This window comes from Frankliniella occidentalis, unplaced genomic scaffold (assembly GCF_000697945.3).
Source record: "Frankliniella occidentalis isolate FOCC.00 unplaced genomic scaffold, Focc_3.1 Scaffold229, whole genome shotgun sequence".
Classification (NCBI taxonomy): Eukaryota; Metazoa; Arthropoda; class Insecta; order Thysanoptera; family Thripidae; genus Frankliniella; species Frankliniella occidentalis.
In genome coordinates this window covers 97075-106222 of record NW_026267355.1, presented here as the reverse complement: position 1 = coordinate 106222, position 9148 = coordinate 97075, and the positions used below count along the sequence as shown (strand labels likewise).

At 40.4% G+C, this 9148-nt stretch overlaps 2 protein-coding genes across 4 annotated transcripts in view; one reads left to right on the top strand and one right to left on the bottom strand.

The window, feature by feature from the left end:
• The first annotated feature begins 981 nt into the window (after positions 1-981).
• LOC113203113 (ADP-ribosylation factor GTPase-activating protein 2) lies at positions 982-6450 on the top strand. 2 transcript variants are annotated; one of them, XM_052272881.1, is made up of 11 exons: positions 982-1139; positions 1515-1706; positions 1790-1921; positions 2655-2759; positions 2830-3009; positions 3094-3246; positions 3330-3460; positions 3536-3688; positions 3811-4192; positions 4271-4495; positions 4588-6450. In XM_052272881.1, exons 1-11 carry the CDS (start codon positions 1062-1064, stop codon positions 4606-4608), a joined length of 1752 nt encoding a protein of 583 aa, XP_052128841.1. In that variant the 5' UTR covers positions 982-1061; the 3' UTR covers positions 4609-6450. The 2 variants fall into 2 exon arrangements, with proteins under 2 accessions (XP_052128841.1, XP_026273412.1); XM_026417627.2 differs by having other exon boundaries at positions 2655-2762.
• Positions 6451-6604: 154 nt separating this feature from the next.
• LOC113203126 (uncharacterized) overlaps positions 6605-9148 on the bottom strand; it is a 28339-nt gene continuing 25795 nt past the window's right edge. For both annotated transcript variants that reach the window (XM_052272882.1, XM_052272883.1), the window contains 2 exons: positions 8423-8518; positions 6605-7286 (listed from right to left, as the gene is read on the bottom strand). In XM_052272882.1, the coding sequence (XP_052128842.1) occupies positions 7132-7286; positions 8423-8518 (251 nt within the window). In that variant the 3' untranslated portion in view covers positions 6605-7131. The remainder of the gene's footprint in view (positions 7287-8422; positions 8519-9148) is intronic.

The window sequence follows — 9148 nt, the reverse complement described above, 5'->3', positions numbered from 1 at the left end:
CTGAACAATCATGAAACAATGACCTACTAAAGGCTCTATTGTCCCTATTAATGAATTAGTTATTGATTAGGTACATGACGCAGCAAAGGAAGTTATTGCTGTAAAGTTACAGAGGATAACTCTGAGCACCACTCCAAACACTAATGACATCTAAATGAATTTTCTGCGTTAATTCCTTGGGAAACATCAGCTTAGGCACATCACTGTTGTTTATTAAGAGAATTGTTTAAAATTTGAATAAGATTTGGATGACAGACCCTACATTTAACCTACCATAATAGTTGCAACTCCTTTATCTTGCACGGAAAAGCCAATTTATCTTGAGGTGAGAGTGGGTCAAAGCACAGCGTCAGGTTTTGAATGCAGTGATATTAAGGGTTAATTTTTCAATTTTGAAAGGAAAATTGAAAACGAACTTGGTTGATCTTCCAATGCGGTCTTAGCCGGCACGGCGCGTGTCGTCGTCGTCTGCGTTTGTTGTCATCAGTGTTACCCGGTCTGTATGCATGAGGGACGTAAAATATTGCGGAAGTTTTTAATATCTGAATCGCATTTATTCATAATGCAGAGCAGTCGTAAGGAAGCCACATTGTTACCGTGTGAATTTCGTGCGTTTTCGTGTGAAGGGTGTCCCCTGTACGAGGAAAATGTCCTGTCACAAAGGGTTGTGTTTTCATCTTTGTAATTATGGCAATATATTGAAACGAGGGGAAGCGGGGGTAGGGGGGTACGATTTTAGGGACCGGAAACAGTATATGTGCTTGGCTGGGCCTGGTTGGAGTTGGTGGAAGGAACTTGGAGCAGGAGTATCGTCAATTTCACAATCGTCGTTGGGAGAGAAAAAATCTTTAAAATTTCATGCTACAAACATCAGTAAACAGCAATTTATTCTGAAGGATGACACTGGAGGGATCAGAAAAGAAAAGTAAGGACCCATTTATTAACTAAAAATCTCAAAAATTGACATCTCTGCCAGGCAGCAGATGAGACACAGTGACGTCTGAATGACGTCATAGTGACGTCGAAGGAAGAGAAATTCTGATTCTGACAACAGGTCAATCATGGCGGATCAACAAGGGCCCAGCAAAAACGATATTCAAGCAATTCTAAAACGCTTGCGGTCTCAAGGGCCTAATAAGGTTACTTTTAAACGCTTTTTCTTGTTCCTATTATTTCTATGTTATTTTGGTTGCCTCTTCATCAACTTCATATGCTGAAGAACATGGTGTCATACTTGGCCTTAAAACTGTTAACATATTTCACAAGTTTCCTGTCTACTTAAACGTCAAGTTTGATCATTCGTTTTACACTTCTAAATTCTTAATTCTTTCTCATACGGCTGTCGTTTTCCCCGATAGGAAAGTGAAAATGTTATGGAATGTTTTGGTTATGGGCATGTCTTCTAACTTTTCTCTGATATCTCGTTCACTTGTAACATTAACTTTTCTCTGTTTCCTTTTGTGCTTAGTCTTATCTTCCAATGTGATATTGACACAAATTTGTTTTTTTTCTAGATCTGCTTTGACTGTAGTGCCAAAAACCCAACATGGGCCACTGTTACATACGGCGTCTTTATCTGCATCGACTGTTCTGCAGTTCACCGCAGTCTAGGAGTTCACCTAACTTTTGTGCGTTCAACTCAATTGGACACAAATTGGACATGGATTCAACTTAGGCAAATGCAGCTTGGTGGAAATGCCAATGCTGTGAGTAAAAATAACTTAGTCTGATTTTATTTTGTTTTTATCTTTATACACTTATTATAAATGTCTGTTATTCCTTATTTCAGCACTCCTTTTTCCAACAACATAATTGTACAACAAATGACTCTAACCAGAAGTATAACTCTCGTGCTGCTCAACTTTATCGAGATAAATTACAAAGTGCTGCAATTCAGGCTATGAAGATACATGGAACAAAGGTTAGTTTTCTCTGAGTGGTACAGAACTGTACAATTCAGTCAAAATCTTACCTGATGATCAATTATTTGTAAACCTGCTTTAACCATTGACTTCCCCCAAATTCATCTTTCCCACTCCAATGTTTTACTTTATGCTGCTGCTGAAGTTATTTTACATTGACACTGTAGTTTTTTCTTTGGGACAGCTCCATTTGGCATCTTTAAAAGCTCTATCTAATAGGGAGACCTCTGCTAACTGTATGGTGAGCAGGGCTTGTAGCCATGCTTGATTGATTTAAAGTACCAATTTATATTTACATTCTAAACAGCTGTAAACAGCTAGACTAACAAGAGAAAAATTTCTACTCAATGTAGAATAGTTTGCCTGCACTTGAAAATTGATTTTCAGTTAATATTAGCTGTTGTTGTTTTCTTGTTGCCCCAGATTTAACCATGTAGTTTCCCATTCTTGTCAGAATTGAGACAAGGTTTTTAATGTGAAGGTTGCATGCCTGGTAGCTGAGGCCGTGAGACTATGGCTTATTCCTAAAAAGCAGTTTTCAAAATAATGTTTCTTAATTAATATTTGAAAATGATACCTGTTTTTTTTCTTTTTCTTTTTCACTGGAGTATGTAATAAATTTTTTAAAAACAACAATAGTAATAATACTAATACTAACATGAGCTGGTACAAACTTTTGCAAGTGTTAACATCATTAAATATTTGTATTGTGTGTCACATTTTCTTTTTCAGCTCATGATAGATTCTGCTCATGAATCTCCAGCAGAGGAACCAAAGAAAGAAGTTGACTTCTTTGAGGAACATGAGAAGTTTCAGCTTTCTGATAATAATACTATTGTGGTTAGTAACAGTAGCATCATTTGACACTAGGGAAATATGAATCCATAATAACTCTTCAAAATTTCAGGCTCCAGCTGTTGCTCCAATCAGCACTCCAGCATTTCAAGCACCACCCTCGAGTGCAGCATCACTTTCAGGAGGTGCACCAAGTGTTGCAGGTATTCTTTCCCCTTCTAGCTTAGCGGAACCAGATTCTGAAAGGAAACACATTATCGGAAATAGGAAACCTGTAGCAAAAAAGAGTGGTGTAAGTATTTCATATTAGTATTTCAAAAGTTAAAGAGCTCTAAAGCAATTATTTCCTTTATCTATATTTTTCTTTTTGCTGTAGCTCGGTGCCAAGAAAGGATTAGGTGCTCAGCGTGTGAAGACAAATTTTTCAGAGATTGAGCAGAAGGCTGCCTTAGCTGATCAGATGAAAGAAACAGCAGCTCATGAAGCAAAACTTCAGGCTGAACGCACTGCAGAGGAAGAGGAAAAGCAGGTAAAGCAGAAAAATAAGTACTAAATTCCCTCTCTCATCCTTTGTTTTCGTTATTCTTATTATTTCAATTCTATTTGTTTAAGATTGCCTCCATGAGACTGGCTTATCAGGATCTTAGTGTAGCTCAAAAGAAAGAAGAGGATAAGTTGCGCACAGTTGACCCGAAAAAGGCCACTCAAATGGAAAGATTAGGAATGGGCTTTGCCACTAGAAGGTGAGGTAAAATTATCTTTAGTGGGCTTTTGCTTAGCACGTCTAGAGATCTTACCTTATTTTTTTATGTTTTCAGTGGCATAAGTCATAATGCTACGAATGATATGCAAATGATTGAGCAGGATGCCCCTGTGAAATCATCATCATCATCTTCGTCTTATGGAAGCCTCCGTAAATCCTTGTATGAGCGTGATGATGATGATGACTTCCCATTTACAGGCTTTGGCTCGTGAGTATTTCCCTTTCCTTTTACGTAAGATTGATCTAGTTTTGTGGCCTTCATTTGAGAAATTCGAGAATTAATTTACACTTACGTAGTACAGTACTTACTTTGCATTAACTGCCCAACAGATATAAGAATGAAGGCAAGTCGATGGATGTACTTGTAACATTAATTAGAGAAGTGGAGAGGGATCATGATTGGGATACTGATAATGATAGAGAAAGAGATCGTGAACGTGAAAGGGAGAGGGACCGTGAGCGCGAGCGCGAACGTGAGCGTGAGCGAGAGCGTGAGCGGGATCGAGATCTTGAGCGTGAAAGGCAGAGAGAGAGAGAGGCCGAAAGAGACAGGTACAAGAGTGGCTCTAGTGGAAGCTGGGACCGATCAGGTAATGGAGGAGCTTCGCGGTCCCATGACTCTACACCTAGTAGCAACGAAGCTCAGAAAAAGTTTGGAGGTGCTAAAGCCATCTCTTCGGACCAGTATTTTGCTGATTCAGATGCAAATTCTGTGAGTACACCAGAAAAAGAATTCCTGAGTTAAAGCTCTGTACCTTAATAATTTAAATTTTCTGTTTGTTTGTTACAGTGGGAGCGCAAGGCAAACCTCTCTAGATTTGAAGGTTCAACTAGTATATCGTCTGCTGATTATTTTGGTAATGGATCATCATCCAATATGGGATCACATGGGGGATATGGCAATCAAATGACTGCTCCTGATTTGGAGGATATGAAAGAAAGTGTACGGCAGGGTGTTACCAAAGTAGCAGGAAAGTTGAGCTCTCTTGCAAATGGAGTAATGTCTTCTCTACAGGTATTACTTTATTGATTATATGTATTTATATACAATTCTGTATCTTGAATTGAATTTTTCATGGCTCACCTCTTTTCTCTCTTGCTTTGTAGGATCGTTATGGTGGTTACTAATCTAATGCCACCTTAGATGGATGCCTTGGCTTAGAATTCCCACCACAATTTTATTTTACATGATGCTTATAGTAATGTGTTATGTGATAGTAATGATTGAAGAAGCTGTGGAGCTTTATTTCAATTAAAACTTTTGAATTTGTGGGTCTTTGATAAGATTTGTGCCTCATGAGTTCTGTCTTTAAAATGAGTTTAGGAGTCAAGTTTGACCTGTGTTGTCATACCTGCAAATGTCTCGGTTAGCTCAGAGGGGTGTTTCTTTGTTGTGGGTACACTTATGACACTAATAACACCATTCCAATCCATCCTAGATAGTCAAGAATCTATTGCTAATGTAAAATTTCCAGAGATATTGAAGAGATGTATTCCACGCACTTTTACTTTTTTTTCTTTCTGTGTACATATTTTCTATGTGTTGTTTGTGAGTCTTGACATGTTGATATTGAAATTATGTATGTGACAAGGAATCACCCATGGCACTTGTTGAAACAATTTTTACTACAATTTATAGTGGATGTAGGGTAGTTTTTATTAATTTTTGTTACACCTTATAAATTTAGAACTATAAAATATTTTAAAATATAGTTTTTTCCCCTATGATTGAACTAGTGTATCTTTCAGACTACTCAGCTCACAACAGAGAATGTCTCTTTTGGAAGACTTCATTAGCATTCAAGAATAAAATCATATTTTTTCCATGAATTTTTTTCCAATCTTGTATTTCATCTGTGATGTGATGAATCCAATAGCTTACTAATATTGTACCATGATGTTATGGCTTTGTTTGGCATGTGACATGTAAGCTTCAGAGCAGTACTAAGTACTGCTCTGAAGATGCAAGCTAGGTTTCTGCATACAGCAGGTGTATCTCTCTGTGCCATGTCTATGAAGTACTGATTCTATATATCATTACTATTTTTTCTCTTTATCTTTCCATTGGTTCAATTGGCAAGAATTTTTCAGAAAGATCTAAAAAGTTACAATTTTTTGTAGATTACTTTTGCTGACTAGATGCGAAACTCACCTAAACAATAGTAAAATGTGGTGTTTGTAAAGGAGTGGGCAATGTTTGTGTAAGAATATTAAACTAAATTATGCAAAAACAATGTTCATAGGGCTTCCACTGAAGACTTAAACCTTTTGTTATTTTTTAAACAAACTTCTACATGTAGGTGTTGGCATGAACACTTTAGTGTGAACAGAGGGCAGTTGGAGGTTAGCATAGTTAACTAGTTTGAATATCTACCCTTGAAATTCTCATGCACTACAACCAAAGTGAATGGAAGGGAAACTAGGTAAAGGTTTTGCATATTTCTATGCATCAAATTTCAACTGGTTCTGTTACTGAGAGGTAATTGAGTGGTTTGCAGTGTGCATCAAGGAATGACCTGTTATCAATGTTAACTGTCAAGTATGCTCACTTATTTATAAAAGAAAATGACCATTTGGTTTAGTTTTAAGAAGAAAGGGGTAAACTCTTATGCTGCCATCTCCTACCAAACCTACTATTAGAAACTTGTAATGATTAATCTCATTTTGAAAAATGTCTCTTTTGTTTTGATTTTCCTTAGAATTCTCAATTGAATTCAAAGTAGGTTTTACAAATTTCAATGCTTTTTTCACATTGCCTCGTTAAACATAGGTTGTGTGTTACTCTGTTGGCATGTCTTAATGACTTGGTATGCCACAGAGCATTGACCTTATTCAGCACTGTAATGCTATTATTAATGTATGCCTGTCACAGTTCATTCTGTAACAATTAAGGCTGGTTACCTTTTTAAGATATTGGGCAAAGTTGCATATGTTCATGGGGGGATCCAAATAAAGATGCCTTTCATGAAATCTTCAGTTCTTTGATAAATGAAAAAACCTTGACAGCCAAGAAAAACTGTCCTTTGCACATCCTCTCTCAAAGTATGGCAGAAACTTCAGTGGACATCACTCATTCTTCAACTTAGTGGTTTATAAAAATACATTTTAAGGGACTCGCAACAAAGAAAAAAACAAAAATTGTATATTTCAGGTTCACAAAATTTTACAAGTCTTAAAATCATAGCATCACTTTCACAACAAATAGTAAGCAGTAGCTGTGCATAGTTGCAGAGTGTTTACAAAACAATGTAATGGGAGAACATTTTGTTTGGAGGGGGATAGAGCAGAAACATGCTGTGATGGATGCAAATTTCCATATGAGATGAGGAGGAACAGTTTTATTGCCAGGTGGTGGGTCTTCCCTTCCAGCCTAGGGAGGAATAGCCTACAACCGGCGTCTCCTCTCACGTCATAAGTCTAGAACCATGACAGCACCTATTGTATCGATAGGGGAGGAAAACAGTCCACAGCTTCAGTCGGTCGGCGAACAAGACGAGCCGTTTCCAATGTTGTGAAGCGTAATCACTATTGGATACCATACCAAACGCAAAGCTCGCCCTCCTCTTCGGGCAATGCGATGCGGCCAGCGAGCGCCGTGGCAGAGGCCGTGGCAGAGGCCACACCCCAGGCGGGCGGAGGCTGACAGGCGCCCTACAGGCGCACGCTGCCCTGCAGGTCATCCTGCGGCCCGAGGCCCGGGGCGTCGTGTACGGCCACCTCCTCATCCGACTCCAGCTCGCGGCCGAGGCGCGGCGTGAACGAGGCCGAGTCGCGCCCGCGCTGCGGTCTGTTCATGGCTGGGTAGTCTGCGGGCCAGAGACGATGGTCAGACCAGGTAATGCATGTGTTCCACAACTTGCAGGTGTTTGATCGGAGAGTTGAGCACTCTGAAGTATGAGTGACAAGCTGGGAATTTAACACTAGAAGGACCGGAGGGGTCAAAATGACCCCTTTTGATTTTTAATTGCCAAAGGAAACACGAATTATTTTTTGACCGATTCATCACTTTCCGACTTTTCATGTACTACCGAAAGACGCTTGGACGCAAAATATGAGGTCTCTGCGACAAGAATTTTCGAAGATATTACTACTTATACCTAGAAGGACCGAGGGGTCATTTTGACCCCTTCTCGAGATTCTATAGGTGTAAACTGACGAGGACTTACTTTTCCTTCATAAGGCTGACCGTATTTGTTTTATACGGCCGCTTATGACTTGTGGCCGGCCATGTGACACTTTTTAACTCCTTCAGTAGGCGAAGGTAGGCAACACGCACGTCATAGAACCCCGTTTCTAAATCACATCACATCCAAGGTTTAGTGGTGGTAGCGTCACGGGAATCGTGTTCTGATGGCAAAGGGGGGCATCTAGCACACAGTACGGGTGGTTTTGCGAATGCCAAAACTGCCACGCACATTGTTGTCAATGCCAAATTGGTAAAAAATGAAGTGCTTTTGTATGGATCACACTCCCACTTTTAGAGTACTAATGTGTTCTAAAAATCACGCACTTACAAATGTGTACTAAGTCGAATATTAATTTTGAAGTTTAAAAATGTCTAAAATGGTGCAAAGAGTTAGCAGAAATAGCTGTAAAATTGCAATAAAAAGGTTTTATGCCGTGCGGGTTGCCTACCTCAACGCACTTTGAACCTAACCAATGTCAACTCATGGCATCAGACACCTTGAAACACACACAACCTTAATCATGTGAAATAAAACTGCAGCCTTGAAGCCATAAAAACAGCCAAAAATCGTAGAGGGGTCAAAATGACCCCTCCGGTCCTTCTAGGTATACGAAAATCCCGGTCCTTCTAGTGTTAAGACACTGTGTTCTCAAAGAATTTCCACCCAAACGCCTGCAAGTTGCTACTTGCGACACTGTTGTAAAAAAAACTTGCAAGTGACTGAACTCTCAGGATGTCAGTTCGGTAGTCACCAACCTCTCACGTTCACGAGGGTCCACGCCGCGTTGTCGGTCTCGAAGCGCTTATTCTGCCGTCCGAGACGAGGCGACGATGACGGCATCCAAGAGGCCACTGTGAACACAGTCGTGGGTCGAACAAATGCATGCACCAGCCGCACCAGCCGTAACACTACAGAAGCGCCAATGCGCGTAAATGCGCATGAACTGCAGTACTGGGCATTGACATGGGGATTGGGTAAAAAAGTAATACACATAGTGCATCTTTTGCGCATTAGTACGTAAAATGAAGGCAAGTGATTACAGCAAAGTAGGGAAGTAATGGAATAAACGTTTGGCAGCCAACTCCCCTAGTCCGCGCCCCTACAAATGTTCGGGGACGCTCAGGCTGTAGGGCGGGCCACCCCTTGCGGCCGCCGGCTCCACACAGCTGCTGGGCGGGCTGGCCTACCCAGCGCACCGCAGGCGCTACCATCAAGAAGAGCATCGCACACGTCTTTTCCTCCCCCTCTGGCCCTGGTAAAGCTAGGGAACTCATCACGTAACTCGAAACACTAAAGATAACACCATTCAAATAACCCCTTACATTTTCATCCACGTTAACCATTAATTTTTACCAAGGTAAAATAGTGCAGTTTTACATGTGGGAGGCAAGGCAGGTGCCCACCAAACGTCTGCTCTCTCCCGCCGGGTGAACGTCGCCTGTCACAGGCACGGTTTTATGGAGGGCGATCGCCCCCCCCCC